This window comes from Aplosporella prunicola (assembly GCF_010093885.1).
Source record: "Aplosporella prunicola CBS 121167 unplaced genomic scaffold K452scaffold_9, whole genome shotgun sequence".
In the NCBI taxonomy this organism is placed as follows: Eukaryota; Fungi; Ascomycota; class Dothideomycetes; order Botryosphaeriales; family Aplosporellaceae; genus Aplosporella; species Aplosporella prunicola.
Window position 1 is genome coordinate 737,799 of NW_022983537.1, and position 15,527 is coordinate 753,325.

Here is a 15,527-nt window from a genome sequence, read left to right on the forward strand (position 1 = left end):
CCCCCTCCCCCTCGACAGATATAGCACAACGCACTCGTACGAACCCAACTACCGACCGGCTCACCGCCCTATCATCTCACACGATCGTGTGTGCTAGAGAGAGCAGCAACGTCGAGCGGCGGCAAATCGGCAGCATGCCGTGCGGCTGACTGTTGTTGGTGGTGATGGCCCAGGGCGGCGAAGGGCTACATCGAACCTTGCCCTGCAGCCACCACCACCTCTCTACTCACGGGTAGATAGGCTAGTCCTTCTCTGCACGCACGCACGCATCTGACCTCCCTCTCTTCCGCTTGCCGGCCAGTCAGCCAGTCCGTCAACTAAGGTGCCGGGCTCATCCACGCAGCCAGCGTGGACCTGATTACGCCCGATGTATGTACACAAGTCCGTGCCTAGGCGTGAGCGCGGTACGCGCGCCATCGGCAACTGTTTCGTACGCGGTAGCGGAGCGGAGAGGATGCAGGCGAGGAGCAGCGCTGCCATCTGACCCTCACGCGCACGCCTTCCCCGCAAACGAGCAGGCGTGCGTGACGAAGGCGTGCGTGCCAGCGCAGAGATGGAGGGGAACCCTGGAGGCTTGTGTGTACGTACATACATGCGTAGAGAGATACATATGGCGTGGCGTGGCGGCGCGCAGATAGAGTGGCAGGCTGGCAGCTTGGGATTGCCGGGGAGGTGGTGCGACGACTTGGGCAGGCGAACGGCGCATCTCAGATGGACGATCACCTACGAGCCGGGACGACCTTCGCAGCCTCCAGCCTCCAGGCCGCCCTACGCAGACCGGCAGACCGGCACGCGCTCTCGCGCATCTCATCAGTAGGTTCAAGACCCATGATGGCGACCCGCCCCACCCCAGCGGCAAGCAAACGGCCAGCCCACCAACCACCAGCCACGTCTCTGGGTGTCCTGAAACGCGCGCGCACGCAAACCCCCCGATGCGGACAGGCGAATGCAAGAATGCGGGCTAAACGGCGCGGAAAATATACATAGGTACATACATACTACGTAGGCATTAGGCGCTGTGGCGCGCCTGGGCTAATTTATCGCTTTCGCGTGCTGGCACGACTTAATTAGCCCGCTTGTTGGCGTATTTGCGGGGTACGGATGTGCTGGGCGCTTAGGCGGCTTGCTTGGATGGGGTGGCTGGCTGCATGGCTGCGTGCCCTGCGAGGCTGGGCTTGGGGCCGCTGCGACGAGGCCTCTGGGCCTGTCGTCCCTGTGGTAGTGGTTTGTGGTGAGGCATACACGATGGTGAAGGCTGTGCGAAGGCAAAGGAGGGCGCAGCAAAGCAGACGACGACGACGACGATGATGGTGAGGGAGAGGCATGATAAGAATCAGCAGTGCCGCCGCCGCCGCCGCTTCTCACATCATTTTTCGATTTTCTCCCATGGCTCGTCGTTAACGGTCGTGGTGGTGGTGCTGCTAGCGGTGCCGGCCCACGTCGAGCCAAAAATAACAGCGGGAAGGCGCAAGGGACCCTGCGCGGCTCCTGCCAACCCCGCCCTGAGATATTTTGAGTACACGCATACGCGCTTGCTTGCTGCAGCCAAACCATATTAATATGCCTATGCGGGAGCCTGCTGCTTGTCTGACTGCATCTTGACTTGACGTCGTCGACGAAGATTGCCTGCAGCTTGCTTGCTTTTCTGCTTCTGCTTCTTCCTCTCTTCCTCTCTTCTGCTTCTTCCTAGTCTTCTTCTACCTATTACCCAGTCTCTTTCTTCTCCTTCTGCTTCTGCCGTCGATTGAGTTGATCTCATCGCGCACACGAGAAAAAAAAGAATCCATCACGAAGAGACGACCTCACCGACTTATATCTCTTACCTACCTACTCTTACACCCTTGACCGTCGTCAACGCCATCATGCGCTTCTTCTCCGCGCTCGCCGTCCTGGCCCTCGCGCCGTCTTGCCTGCTCGCCCTCCCCACCGGCCAGCAGGAACGCCGTTGGAACGTCGACAGCGCCGACTCCAGCTCCGGCCTCGACTCGCTCCTCTCCAAGGTGTGGCAGGATGCCGCGACCTGCGACCTCAGCTCCGTTAGCATGCCGTTAGGTACGTTGACCTCCATCCCATCCCGTCTCCATCATTGTCATTGCCATCAACACCATCATCACTTAACAACAACAACACACTAACGCCCCCTCCCAGACCAAACCGCCACGCCCCTCCCCTCCCCCGCCTCAAACCTCACTCTCCGACACGTCGCTGTCGGCCGAGGCACGCAAAACTACACGTGCGCAGGGCTGCCCTCAACCTCCGAGCCGCAAGCGCTCGGCGCCAAAGCCACCCTCTTCAACGCGACGTGCACAGCGGCGCACTCACCCTCCCTCCTCGCCAGCACGCCAGGCATAGCTTTGCGGTACGCGGTCCCCTCCGCCCGCAGCGCGCTGGCCGCCTACGACGCCCTGCTCAGTGGGCACCACTTCTTCAGCGACGCGTCGTCGCCGGTGTTCGATCTCGACACGGCAGGGCACGCGTGGGGCGTCGCGCGGGTCAAGAAGGACAGCTCGACGGACGCGCCGGAGAGCGCGGGCTCCGACGCTGTCCCTTGGTTAAGACTCGTGGCCAAGGATGGCAACGAGGCGTATGGCGAGGTGTTTAGGCTCGAGACGGTCGGTGGCCAGCCACCGGATACGTGTGAGGGCCAGACGGGCGCGTTCGAAGTCGAGTATGCCGCTACTTATTGGTTTTGGGCGTAGGGCTGGGGTGGTGTTGGCCCGGTTTGTTGTTGCTGTTGCTGTTGCTACTGCTACGGCCTCGAGAAGAGGCGGCGGAGGAAAAGGGGGAGAAGGGAGATGCCACTCTCCCACCCTCCGCCCACCAGCTGTGCTTTTTTCTGTTTTCCTTCAGGCTAGATGATACCTCTCTGTTTCTCCTTCGATTTCCATTTCGATTTCCCTTTCCATGTACCTATTCAGCTTTCTTCCTTTCCTCCACGCGCACTAGGCGCCCTGGCTCAGCCTCCAATAGGTAGTTCCATCCAAGTCCCATCCATCCATCCATCCAACCATCTAAGCAAACCAAACCAACCCAAACCAAAAACGCTTAGATGATCTATTAAAAGAAAACAAAGAAAAATCTTCAAAACAAAGTGGAAACGCGCCTGAAACCCCGTCCGTCGGCGGTACCCCACCCCGCCTAAGTGCGTGCGTGCGTCCTGCATGGTAGCCAGGTAGATGCATAGTCCGTACGGTTGGAAGGTAGGTAGGTAGGTAGGTAGGTAGGTAGGTACCTACAGTAGCAATGAACGCGCGCGCGCGTAGCCGCCCGCCCTTGTCTTTGCCCCTGCGTCTGCGTGCTGCGTCCAAGCGCAAATGCAAACACGTCCCGTGCTCTTTCCTGCTCACTCACTCGCTGCTTTAGCATTGCATAGTGAGCTAATTAGCCCCCCTTAGTTACACCTTACCTTACCCCAAGCTACCGATTGGCTCGGTCCCTCGTACCTATTCGTTCGTCCGTTCATGCTTGCGTTTATGCTTGCGTTTATGTGCCTGCTGTGCCCTGCCGTGCCCTGCCGACCAGTCGGTCATGAGTTAATAAGCACTGTCGGGGTGGGGGCCCGAGACCGGGTATGCCGGGTCTGGGATTGCGATTGGGATTGCGATTGCGAGGCCGGGCCCAAGTAATGGAGTGGCGGCGCGTGTGGTTGCACGGCGAGGCGCGCGCGAGGACGAGGCGGAGGTGGGGGTTTATGCGTGGACGAGGCGGGAGGGGCGTGGTGGGTTTTCTGGTGGTATGGGGGATGGATGGGAGGAGGTCATCGGATTCTAGTTTGAGTTTGAGTTTGTTGGTTTGGCCTGGTAGGGGTGGGTTGGGTTGCGAGGCTCGTACTGCTTGCCTGCCACCTGGGCTCGGGCTTGGAAGCGCATGTATGCAAGCAAGCAAGCAAGCAAGCAAGCTGTAGTTAAGCTGCGCAGAGTCGAACAACGTCGGGTGATGGCGGACTGGACTGGACTGGGAAGGCACTTTTGCGGGCTCGTTCTGTCGAGAATCAACAATCCTCTTCTTGCGTATGCATGAACAGAACAGACGCGGTGGTGATGCTGCGCTGAATATGTGCATACGTATGTATGCGCAGTCGACACCGTCGCCTCACTCACTAGATGGGCACATTACCCTTCACCCCCGTAACTCCGGCCGCCCATGGTATCAAAAATCGCGCCAAACACCATCATCCCAAAAACAAAGACACCCCTCCCTACGTCTCCCTCCTCTTCTCCCTATACCGCGCACTCCTCGACCTACTCAACTCCTGCGCCGCCGCGTGCTGCTGCTCCTGCTGCTGTTCCGCCGGCGTCTTCTTCCTCGGCCAATTCCGCGCAATATCAATATTGGCGCGCGGCTGCCAGAGTTCCAAAAACACAAACAGCAGGTAGTCGATAATGACGCACAGGCAGAACAGCTTGCCGGCCCAGATGCCGCAGCCGTAGTAGCGCTTCAGGCGGTCGATGAGCGCGAAGCTCTGCACGCCGGCGCGGCCCCGCGTCGCGCTCCACGTGGCCCCGGAGTGGTAGCCGTAGAACTCCTCTTCGCTGAGCACGCCCGAGATGCCGTCGTAGACGCGTTCCGTGCGCTCGGCCACGTCCGTCCACGAGTACATCATCTTGACCTGCTCGTGGAACCGCTCCGTGCGGATCTTGTTGGCCCGGAGCGCGGCAATGGCTTTGCCGGTGGCGATGACTAGATCGTCTTCTTCTGGCTTGGCGAAGGTCGTCATGTGCGCGGGCAGCACTTCGGGGATGCCACCAACGCGCGTGCAGACGACGTAGAGGCCGCAGCTGGCGGCTTCAACGATGACGGTGCCAAACGCCTCGGTAAGACTGGGATGGAGGTAAATGTGACCGCGAACCATGACATCCCGCACCTCTTCGTGGCGCACCGGCCCAAGCATCTCCACGCGGTCCTGAAGCACGTTCCGTTCCAGCATCTGCTCAAGGTCAATGGCTTTGGGGCCAGATCCGGCAATGATGAAGCGCACGTTTGGATGCGATGCGAGGATCCGAGGGATTGCTGCTATGAGCAGGTCAGTGCCCTTGTTGTAAAAGAGCCGCGAAATCACAACAATGGTTATCGTATCGTTCGGCCCCAGATGTTGACATGGTGGATGTATAGGACGGCCTTCTGGCGACGTGACCGAGCTTTCTTCTGGGTCCTTGTATGACAGAGGACGAAAGTTCTCTGCGACAACAGCGTTTGGAATCACTGAAACCATCAATGGGTCAAGAGAAGCACGAAGGACCGTATTCTCCTTGCTGATTGCTGGTCAGAAAAGTGTCACATGCACTGGCAAAGACGACGTACCATGTATGACTGACACAGATGACATGGTCCACGTCGCTGAGGGTAAACTTCAGCAGTTTGTTTGTCAGGATACTCGCAGCATCGGCGAAGCCAAAGAGCGAATGGTCCGTGAACACGGTTCTCAGTCCCATTGTGCGCGCATGAAGAATTGCCTCGTGGCATAAGCTGCTGAGGCTTGCATGGCCATGCACAATCTCGATTTGCTCTCTGATTATGATATTTCGGAAGATGGGGAAGAACGAGAAGACGGTGGGGAAGGTCGTCTCTCGGTAGATGACGAAGAACGGGACATGGTAGACCTTCAAGCCATTGGTTAGGTAGCGCACGCCGGTGCGACCCTGATAGGCGTGGGTGATGATTATGACCTTGTGTCCGCGGTCGATGAGTTTCTACGGGGCGGGGGAGTGAGCAGTGCATCACCGAAGAGGTGCGGGAGGATGCGGGCATACAGTGGATAGCTGGTAAATGTGACTTTCGACTCCTCCTGCGAATCGACTGTCAGAGCTTGGGCGGCAGCGGAAGGCCTCGCATGCATACCGGGCTGGGGAAAGAAAAAGTCACTGATCATGCTGCGAACTGTCAGCGGACTGCAATGCGATGCGATGCGATGCATGGGCGGGTATGCGCGTACGCAATATTGTACGGCATCTTGAAGGTTTTCGTCGGGTAGTTGGTGTATGGGCGTCTGGCGGATGCATCGCGAGGGTAAAAGCTGAGCAAGATGCAGCCTCGAGCGACGAGGCGTCGATGGAGGTGGGAGGAGCAGAGAGAGGAGCTCCCCAGTACACCTCTAGGATTCGGGCGGTCGAGCGGGCGGTGAGGGGTTATTTCAAACGGGGCATGAAACTTTCAGCCATGGGCAGTCCGGTTGGGCGAGGCGGTGCGCGCTATGCTGCTTGGAGGCCGCACGTGACGGAACTTTTGAATCTTTCAAAAGCGGATTGATTGGCGCTGGCACCCTAGCTCCAAAGCCCGACGGTGATCGCGACAAATATTTGGGGCCGGACAACGCACCGCGCTTTCTTCCCACTCCACGCAAACTGCAATGGCCGGCCCATTCTACGCTCGATACGTCCCGCCTCGGGCCCCCGTCATCGCGGCGACTCCAGTGAAGCCGCAGACGCTCCTCGAGGTGCAAGATCCCGCTCCCGCTCCGCCCACCACCGCCGACGCCACGACACTGGAGAGGAAGGAGCGCAAGAAGAAGAAAAAGGAGAAGGCGCCCAAGAAGCGAAAGAGGCCGGAGAACGAAGAGGTTGTGGAAGAGGATGAAGAGACGCAGATAAAGAAGCACAAGGGCGTGCTGTCAAAGTTCCAGAAGTCTGTCCGTCTGGCGGAGGTCGAGAGGGCTGAGGAAATACTGGCGGACACGGAGCCGCGCGAGGAGCCGGAGTTGCATGGTACTGTACTTTGTTTTGATGGCATCTCTACTCGCATCGTAAATGTGCTCATGTCTCTGGTGCAGACCTCGTCCCCTTGCCCCAGCCCGAGCCTGTCCCAGAAGCGCCGTATGAACCCACGTTTTCTTCGCTGCCTTCGTGGCTCGCAGAGCCCGTCACTGCCCCTGCAAGCGCCCGCACCCCATTTGACTCTCTGAACATCGACGCCAAGCTTGTCCGCCATCTGAGCAACAAGGGCTACAATGAAGCCTTTGCCGTCCAGTCCGCCGTGCTGCCCTTGCTGCTGCCAGGGGCGCCCGCGAGCGTGGCAGACGTCTGCGTCTCGGCCGCCACCGGCTCCGGCAAGACCCTGGCCTATTTGCTGCCCATGATCGAGAGCATGCGACACCGAGCCGTCACGAAGCTGCGCGGCGTCATTGTGGTGCCGACGCGCGAACTGGTCACCCAGGTGCGAGAGTCGGCTGAACTGTGCGCAACCGGTAGCGGAGTGAAGATCGGCACGGCAATGGGAAACCACGCGTTTCCCGTGGAACAAGACCTGCTCATCAAGAAGAGCAGAAGATATGACCCGGCAGGCGCAAAGTTCCTGCACGACAAGGCAAATGACAGTATCGTGAACGGGTGGGCCACGCACGATCAGCAATTTGACGATATCCTGGAGACGCTGCCGGGCCACGTGCCGGTGTACGAGTCAAAGGTTAACATTCTCATTTGCACGCCAGGCCGACTCGTGGAGCACTTGCAGCAGAGTAAGGGGTTCCATTTAGAGGACGTGGAATGGCTCGTCATCGACGAGGCCGACCGTCTGCTGGACCAAAGCTTTCAGGGCTGGGCTGAAAACGTCATGAAGGCTCTGGAAGCAGAGAAGTCGCCCGAGAACTCCACCCCCCGCGAGAGGATCCTTTCGAAGCTGTCGTATCCTCCCCAGAAGCGCTACGTCAGGAAAATCATTCTCAGTGCCACCATGACTCGAGACCTAAGCAAGCTTAGTGCCTTGAAGTTGCGGAGACCAACGCTAGTCGTGACCGAGGGTACTGAAGGTATGGAAGGTGCTAAACCTGAAGGCGAGGTCTTTGACCTACCACCTACGCTAGAGGAATGTGCCATTCAGGTTGGCGACGGCAGTCAGAAGCCGCTGTACCTTCTGAACCTGCTGCAGAGTAGGATAATGCCGTACTTCCAGGAAACCAAAACAGACCAAGAGAAGATGGATGTGGACGACAAAGCCTCTAACGCTGACAGTTCATCATCCTCGGACTCCGATTCGGACACTGACATGTCTTCCGACTCATCGGACGAAGACTCCAGCTCGGAATCCGAAAGCTCAGAATCCGAATCCGAATCCGGGCACAACAGCAGCAAAATGGCCATCGACGACCAAGCGCAAGCGGGGGCCACCGCACCGCAAAAAGACTCAGCAACAGCAGCAGCAGCAGCAGCAGCAGCAGCAGCAGCAGCAGCAGCAGCAGCAGAACAGCAAGAACCCATCGAAAACGTCCTCATCTTCACACACAACAACGAAAACGCGCACCGCCTGTCACGGCTGCTCTCGCTGCTCCACCCCGCCTACGCGCGCACGATCGGCACGCTGACCAAGTCCGCGTCGACGAGCACGTCGCGCAAGGTTTTGCGCAACTTCCGCGCGGGCAAACTGCGCATCCTGATCGCGTCGGACCGGGCGTCGCGCGGCCTCGACGTCCCCCGCCTCGCCCACATCGTCAGCTACGACGTCCCGTCGAGCGTGCCCAGCTACGTGCATCGCGCGGGACGGACGGCGCGCGCGGGCGCGCATGGCGTCGCGTGGACGCTGGTGACGAAGAACGAGGCTGGCTGGTTCTGGAATGTGGTTGCTAGGGGGGACTCGTTGAGGAGGGGGGAGAGGAAGATGGAGAGGTTGAGGCTGGATGGCGCGTTGGCTGAGGAGAGGGTGAAGGCGTATGAGGAGGCATTAGGGAAGCTGAAGGAGGAGGTGAGAGGGAAGGACGAGTAGGAGAGGAGAAAAAAAGGAGAGTGTGCTGGGTTTGGTGATGTTGTTAGTTTGCTCGTCACGCATGCAGGCGTGTCGGGAGGAGGTGGTGCTGGTGCTGGAAGACGCGTCTTTAGTAGACGGATGGTTGTATGCTGGAGAGAGAGCGAGAGAGGTGGTGGCGGCGCCTCCACCTCCTCGCTCTGCTAAGATGGTTGCTCGGACGGACTGCAGTCCCCGCCACGGGGAAATACCTTCGCTTTCACACCCATTTCCTTGTACATACGACGAGTAATTTCGAGTCCATACCTGGTTACCGCCGCGCTCCTGTCCATACAACCCCACGTCCCGGTCGATAGCAGGAAAAACAAAACAAACACCTTACCTTCCTGCATATTGACCGGGACAGAAACTTGTACATACGAGTAATCCCATTAGTTAGTTCCTCGTATTGCTATCACGACAGAGGAGGCAACGGGTCTAGATGGCGGGCCTAACTATCAGCGGGATGAAGTGTTAAAGGCCGCACTGGCATGGGGAATTGCAGGCGCAGCCAATCAACGCACGCGGGGAGGACTTTACAAATGGCAGTCGCGGGGGCGCCGAGCGGCGCCATTAGGTTCAGGATGAGGTGCTCTCCACGGGCCGGGCCTTTTCTCAGGTTGGGAGGTGGGCGACACAACGACCGCGGCAGCGAGTTTGTGCGGCCGGCTGCTCCCGACGGTTGTCAAGGAACTGTCAAACTGCACCTAAGCAGGCTCGCTGCATGCCCCCGCAAACTGGCGGGAGCGGGCGGAGTGGCGGAGCAGAAGGCTGTTGCATGCAACATGTCTGAAGGCGTTACATAAAAAGACCAACAATGCAGCGCGTGAGATTCCAGTATGGTAGGCTCCATCATGTATGTACACGTACGGTGGGCTTAATTTAGGCGTGACACAGGGTCGGCTGTACCTTGCGGCTCGGAAGCGGCAGCCGAGGCTGAGACAGATTGATTAGGTTGAGAGTGATGAGGAAATGGCCGGAGGTGGGGCATGCGCGATTCGTTAGGGTTGCAGACATTGAGGTCCTCGATCGTTTGGGTGTGCACGTCGGAGGAAGGCACTATTTGGGGAAGGATGAGGGGTCTGGAGGAGCCGCATAGGCGTGCAGCGGGACGACAACGCCGCCTGCCGCCACTGGGGCTCGGCGCCGTGCATGATGGCTTGTTAACTGATGAGGCTGCTGATTGATGATGATGACATGCACAGCTATTGTTGTTGTTGTTGTTGTTGTTGCTGCTGCCTAGGTCGTTCTGTCTCAGTAGGGCGGTCAAAAAGATTGCTTAGAGGTGACGGATGGAGGTGTGGATAGGCTCATGTGATGGATCGATGATGGACCATGGCTGGCACGGCGGACCGTTTTGCCTCATGCCGGAGCGTGGCCACCGCTAGTTAATAGACATATAACACGGCATTTGGGATGCGGCGAATGAGGGCTTGCGTCGGCATATTTGGCAGAGCATCAGTCGAGGCGCTGGCATACAATGGCATGAGCATGCACAAGCGGTCACCATTGCGGCCCGGTTGCAATGACGATGGGCGCTCCAACTCCAGATCTCCAGCCACGAGAGCTTCGTTAAACGGTTGTCTTATCTCTCTGGCCGCACGTCCTGTACGCTGGCCATTGCAGAAGTCAGTTGAGACTGTCGACAGCGACCTGCCGAATGGGGACGAGGATTGGTATGGTGATTGGCTGCGTTTTAGATTATGCGGTGGACACGAGGCGGCTTGGCACGGTAGATCGACTCGCTCGCTTCGCCCATTCTTCCCTCTTTTCACTTCACTTTCCATCTCATCGTCCACGGGTCTCCAGACTCGTCATGACTAAGTGTCCCAATGCCGCCACCGAATTGCTTCCGGTCGGCCTGGCCGAGTCTCTGCTACTACAGTACCCATCATCATTGGCGCCGAGGGTAAGATGAAGGGCCCGACCCGTCACGCCTCAATGCCGCCGTGGCTTTGCTGTGTTTCTGTATCACCCGTCTCTTCCGCCGACTGCGTCATCGCCTTCTCACCGAGCTTTGGGTGTCGTTGCAGCATGCGCCTTGTGCCATCACATCCATTACCAGACTGGAGGTAAGTTCGCTATGGCCAAGGCCCCGACAAGACCCTCGGACGGTCCGTGGCGGGCGACCCCACACTGTGCAAGCGGTTGTGGCTCTGGGCCCTTTTGAGCAATAGATCGGCGCCGCCAGTCTGCACCGAGAAGCTTAACGACCTCCCCCCCTATCAAACGTGCCCGGCCCGGCGGCGGCGCCATTGGCTTGCTTTGCCGCAGCCTGCCCACGCCTCACCCGAGCTGCCGCCAGCCCTCATTTCCTTTGAGGCTCCTTTTGACGCCCCAATCGTTGTGCGACGGGCCCGAGGCTTGGCCCTTGGAGGCCGGTCTGCTGGATCAGCCTCCTAATATCCGACTCCGGAGCCCATCCGGATAGCGTGCGTGGAGCAGCCTTGTTTGGAATAGGCAGCTGGCATGTCGTGCGCACGCATTGACCGTATTGGCTGGGGAAGTCCAAGTCTGACAAGGGCAGATGATGGCGAGTTAGTGATGCCAAGTAGCGCCGGGCGGCGGAGCCCACGGCCAGCGTTGGAGGGCGTAGCACCCGCAGGCAAACCAGGCCTGCCGTGCATGAAAAAGCGGTTTTTAGCACGCCGCCCCGGTCATATGTCTGGGAATAGAAGGTCTCGAAAAAGCTTCACCACACAAGCCTGCGTCATATCCCGGTCAGCCCGTTTCCTGGGGATGTCAGTTAGCAGCACGCCTTAGCGTGAGTGGTCTTTCCTTTGTGATTGTGGATCTCGTAGATCACCAGGGTCCTCGTGCGTGTGTGGTGCGTGAATTCGTCCACGCCTTGAGCACTAGCTATAAAGCAGGCCCATTTCCACCACTCAACCACCCTCGACATCGCTCCCAGATCCCCCCAGGCTCGCAGTACGACGGTGCCTTCTTCTTTCGCTTCTCCTTCTTTCTTCCGATACCCTTTCCACAGCCCGCGACCATGCCTTCGTTCTCCTCCATCACTGCCATTGCGGCTCTCGCCGGCCTCGCCCTGGCCACTCCGGTTGACATGAACAACCTGGAGAAGCGCACCTCGTTCCGCCTCGAGCAGGTTCACCGCGGCACCTATCAGAAGAGCGGTCCCAAGCAGATGCTCAAGACCTACCAGAAGTACGGCGCCCAGGCCCCGTCCGACGTCCAGTCTGCCGCCGCTGCTTCGACTACTGGCACCGTCAATGCCTCGCCCGAGGACCAATACGACTCTCTCTACCTCTGCCCCGTTGATATTGGCGGCAGCACTCTCCAGCTGGACTTTGACACGTGAGTTGTGCTCCCCGTCGTAAACTAAACTGTCACTGACATTCAACACAGTGGCTCCGCAGACCTGTATGTGGCATCCCAGCATGTTCCTATATTCCGCATCTTAACACCCTACCAATTCCCTTTTCCGTTTCCTCTTCACACCACCTCACCCCAAACACAGCAACCGGGGTCAATTTACCCGACCCCTGCACTCAGCAAGCGTGGCAAGCGCCAAACAGTGTTTCAGCTGCACGTACACAGCGACATGCTTTTCACTCCCTGTCACCATTCCCTGACCCGGCACACTCCCCACTGTTCCTACTTCCTACGCTGCTGTTTTTGGCACGGCAGCGGGCGGGCGGTGCGTTGGCGCAGCACCTCATGACAGCTCCTGCAGCTTGCCGCATGAGGCTGTGGCCCGCCCGACCCCGCTGTGCCGGCGCGCCGAATTCCAGTGCGCTGCCATACCGTTCCATTTGGAACGGGGGTGCGTGAGGCGGCGCAGCCGCACCAACAGTGGCAGCTGTAGCAGTGCATTTGGAACAATTTGCCTGCTTGCTAGCTGGCCCCCATCCCGTCGCACTGCTGCATTTCTTTTCTTTTCTTTTCTTTTTTTTTTCCTGTTCCTCGTCAGCGTAGCGCTACGATGCACGCACACACGCACGCACGCACCACACACATAGTCGCACAAGATGAGCTAACAAGGGTACCTGCAGGTGGGTGTTCTCCAACAAGATGGCCTCGAGCGAGCAGACGGGCCACGAGGTGTACAAGCCTGGCGACTCGGCCAAGGAGCTCAGCGGCGCGAGCTGGGACATTTCGTACGGGGACGGGAGCGGCGCGTCGGGAGTCGTGTACGCGGACAAGGTCGTGGTTGGCGGCGTGACGGCAACGTCTCAAGCGGTCGAGGCCGCGACGTCGGTGTCGCGCTCCTTCACGCAGGACGTCGACGACGACGGCCTGCTCGGTCTGGCGTTCAGCTCCATCAACACCGTCTCGCCCGAGCCGCAGAAGACGTTCTTCGACAGCGTCAAGGGGCAGCTCGCCAAGGCGCTGTTCGCCGTGACGCTGCGCCGCGGCGAGGCGGGCACGTACGACTTCGGCTTCATCGACGAGAGCAAGTACGAGGGCGAGATTGTGTACTCGGACGTGAGCACGGCGAACGGGTTCTGGGAGTTCACGCCGTCGGGGTACGCGGTGGGCGCGGACGGGGAGACGGTCGAGGCGTCGATCAAGGCCATCGCCGACACGGGCACCACGCTGCTCTACCTGCCCGAGGACGTCGTCACGGCGTACTACGAGAAGGTCGAGGGCGCGTCGTACGACTCGCTGCAGGGCGGCTACGTCTACCCTTGCGACAACGACCTGCCCGACTTCACCCTCGTCATCGCCGGCCAGAAGCGCACCGTTCCCGGCGCCTACGTCAAGTACGCCCCCGTCTCCCTCGGCCAGTGCTTCGGTGGCATCCAGCCCAACACCGGCATCGGCTTCTCCATCGTCGGCGACACCTTCCTCAAGGCCATGTACGTCGTCTTTGACCAGTCGACCAGCCAGCCCCGTCTGGGCTGGGCGCAGCAGAAGACAAACTACTCGTCGTAGAGGGGTGCGCGCTGCGCGAACGTTTCTTTCCTCCTCTCTTGAAATATAGGGCGGATTAGGGGTTATCGAGGGGATTCCGATTTTTCTTTTTTATTTTGCTGGGCCACTGCTGCGACTGCTTCTGCTCTGCTTGTGGCGATGATGCTTACGACGTCTGATGCGATTACCTACTTTGCGGGTTCTAGTTGCCTGCTGCTTACATAGATGAGATGTAAAATCGCGGAACAAAAATGGGTTTACGAACACAGTTTGGGCTTCCTGTCAGTGGTGGTGCTTCTAGCTTCTTGCTCGTGATTTGACTTGTTTGGCGTTTTCCAGTTTGGTCTATTCCATTGTAACTTTCCTTGGTTGCGATATCCATTGCCGTGGCGAGCAAACAAGCACTTCCGCCTCGTACATGGCGGTGCTCCTGTCCGCTGTCTGTCACTCCATCTGAGACAAACGAGACACCAGATCGGAACACACAAGCGGGACGTCAGTCGTCAGCAGTCAGGTTTCTTGGGCATCATCTCACAAGGCGTGGCACAGCAAGGGCTTTGATCAGAAATTCCCGGTTGGCGCCATGGCACGCACGAATGAAGGGAGCACAGTTCCCGAGACTGCGGGCCAGATTGCGGAGACATGTTTGATTAGACGTCGGATTATCAGAGAACGTGAGTGCTACTCACAGCGACAACGAGTCATTGGCAGCTAAAAGGAGCGCGGCCAAGACGACAGGGCGTGCGTACTTGCAATTAGATGGCTAAGTCAGTCAGTCCTACCTACCTCTTGTCCCACTACCTAGCACTCGGTGCGGGTAAGACAATAATACAATAACTTCCTCCGCCACAGAAACAGCCGCCCAGTGGAGCAGTGCTGGGCAGACACTGACATCGACATCGACCCGAGGAGGAGAGATTGAATAAACAACCCTCACCGCGCACAACCATGAGACGTCCATCCAAGCACATTCCCATGCACAACCATTACGACCCACCCAAAAGCACGTCGTCCTCGTCTCAAGAACTACCACTCAGGCCTCCCCGCTCTCTTCATATCTTTATCCCTCCTTTTCCTCTACTTCAGCGCGCTGCGCTGCGCTGCTCGTGCCTGCTTGCCCGCAGCTCCGCCATCGTGTCCTGAACCAGTCAGTTCTCTACCACGCCACCGCCGCCGCCCAACAGCGCAGCCGCAGTATATATCGCGTGTATCTCCCAGCCGCGCGGAACCACAGGGAGGTTCCAGCTTCAGCTCCAGCTCTTTCAGCAACACGCAGCCTGAGCGATCTAACACACTACCTACTCCCAACCACCGCGCTCACAGCTTCACAGCCTTGCCCGCCTCTTTCAAAAGCTCCTCCTCACTCACCCGTCACGTATCCCCTCAGTCTCTTTTAGCTTCGTCTTGCTAGGCCCAAACAAGACGCCCAGCACCGGCACCAGCACCAGCAGCAGCACCACCCCTCGGTCGATTATCTCGCGCGCCATTGGATCAGTGCGGCATCGCGTCATGTCGCGTTGAAGTACGTCGACGGCAGCACCTGTGAGTGCCTAGGTAGGTGCCCATCGCGCTCATCCTCGCGCTGCTCAAGCTCGCTGCGCGCCGCCGCGTGCTGGCGCTAGGTAGGTAGGTAGGTAGCAGGGCGCATCAAGCAAGCTATGTTGCTTTGCGCGAAGACGAGCGGGTCGAAGACGAACCTTAGCTATGCCGTCGGCTCAGCGCCCAAGACTCGGTCGATACGCGAGGGCAGGCAGGCAATACCGCGTCCTCGACACCTTTGATAGTGGCCATGAAACAGCATCACAGCCTCACCGCCCACGATTCTGCCCGCATCAAAAGTTCCTCCGCCCCGGCCCGCGCCAAGAGCCCGCCGGGCACCTACCTACCTAGGCCGCGCACGCCCACCCCTCAGGCGCAGGCGCAGCGCCGGCGCAAGCGGCGCG

At 58.9% G+C, this 15,527-nt stretch overlaps 5 protein-coding genes across 5 annotated transcripts; 4 read left to right on the forward strand and 1 right to left on the reverse strand.

Moving 5' to 3' along the window:
• Nucleotides 1–1,381: 1,381 nt before the first annotated feature.
• On the forward strand, nt 1,382–3,125 carry K452DRAFT_247935 (uncharacterized protein). Its single transcript, XM_033538078.1, has 2 exons — nt 1,382–2,052; nt 2,149–3,125. The coding sequence occupies exons 1-2, from the start codon at nt 1,863–1,865 to the stop codon at nt 2,697–2,699; spliced, it is 741 nt and encodes a 246-aa protein (XP_033399115.1). The 5' UTR covers nt 1,382–1,862; the 3' UTR covers nt 2,700–3,125.
• A 343-nt stretch (nt 3,126–3,468) lies between these two features.
• On the forward strand, nt 3,469–4,051 carry K452DRAFT_170561 (uncharacterized protein). Its single transcript, XM_033535787.1, has one exon. The coding sequence runs from the start codon at nt 3,572–3,574 to the stop codon at nt 3,902–3,904; it is 333 nt and encodes a 110-aa protein (XP_033399116.1). The 5' UTR covers nt 3,469–3,571; the 3' UTR covers nt 3,905–4,051.
• On the reverse strand, nt 3,794–6,040 carry K452DRAFT_286230 (glycosyltransferase family 4 protein). Its single transcript, XM_033540259.1, has 5 exons — nt 5,933–6,040; nt 5,839–5,870; nt 5,751–5,785; nt 5,302–5,690; nt 3,794–5,252 (listed from the first exon to the last, which is right to left on the reverse strand). The coding sequence occupies exons 1-5, from the start codon at nt 5,947–5,949 to the stop codon at nt 4,199–4,201; spliced, it is 1,527 nt and encodes a 508-aa protein (XP_033399117.1). The 5' UTR covers nt 5,950–6,040; the 3' UTR covers nt 3,794–4,198.
• A 249-nt stretch (nt 6,041–6,289) lies between these two features.
• On the forward strand, nt 6,290–8,691 carry K452DRAFT_268902 (uncharacterized protein; the record flags this gene model as incomplete). The annotated part of the gene is made up of 3 exons (XM_033538914.1): nt 6,290–6,701; nt 6,767–7,942; nt 8,168–8,691. The coding sequence occupies exons 1-3, from the start codon at nt 6,347–6,349 to the stop codon at nt 8,689–8,691; spliced, it is 2,055 nt and encodes a 684-aa protein (XP_033399118.1). The 5' UTR covers nt 6,290–6,346.
• Nucleotides 8,692–11,854: 3,163 nt separating this feature from the next.
• K452DRAFT_225302 (uncharacterized protein) lies at nt 11,855–13,605 on the forward strand (the record flags this gene model as incomplete). Its single annotated transcript, XM_033536737.1, has 3 exons — nt 11,855–12,024; nt 12,076–12,090; nt 12,723–13,605. The coding sequence occupies 3 exons, from the start codon at nt 11,855–11,857 to the stop codon at nt 13,603–13,605; spliced, it is 1,068 nt and encodes a 355-aa protein (XP_033399119.1).
• Between the last annotated feature and the right edge of the window lie 1,922 nt (nt 13,606–15,527).

Excerpts from the sequence above, each read along its gene's own strand:
- K452DRAFT_170561 (XM_033535787.1), top strand. The coding sequence starts at position 3,572 with ATGCCGGGTCTGGGATTGCGATTGGGATTGCGATTGCGAGGCCGGGCC.
- K452DRAFT_247935 (XM_033538078.1), top strand. The coding sequence starts at position 1,863 with ATGCGCTTCTTCTCCGCGCTCGCCGTCCTGGCCCTCGCGCCGTCTTGC. Across the intron at positions 2,053-2,148 it reads CTCCGTTAGCATGCCGTTAG|ACCAAACCGCCACGCCCCTC; the intron begins GTACGTTGACCT and ends GCCCCCTCCCAG.
- K452DRAFT_286230 (XM_033540259.1), bottom strand. Across the intron at positions 5,786-5,838 it reads CTTTTTCTTTCCCCAGCCCG|GAGGAGTCGAAAGTCACATT; the intron begins GTATGCATGCGA and ends GTCGATTCGCAG. Across the intron at positions 5,691-5,750 it reads ACATTTACCAGCTATCCACT|AAACTCATCGACCGCGGACA; the intron begins GTATGCCCGCAT and ends CCCGCCCCGTAG.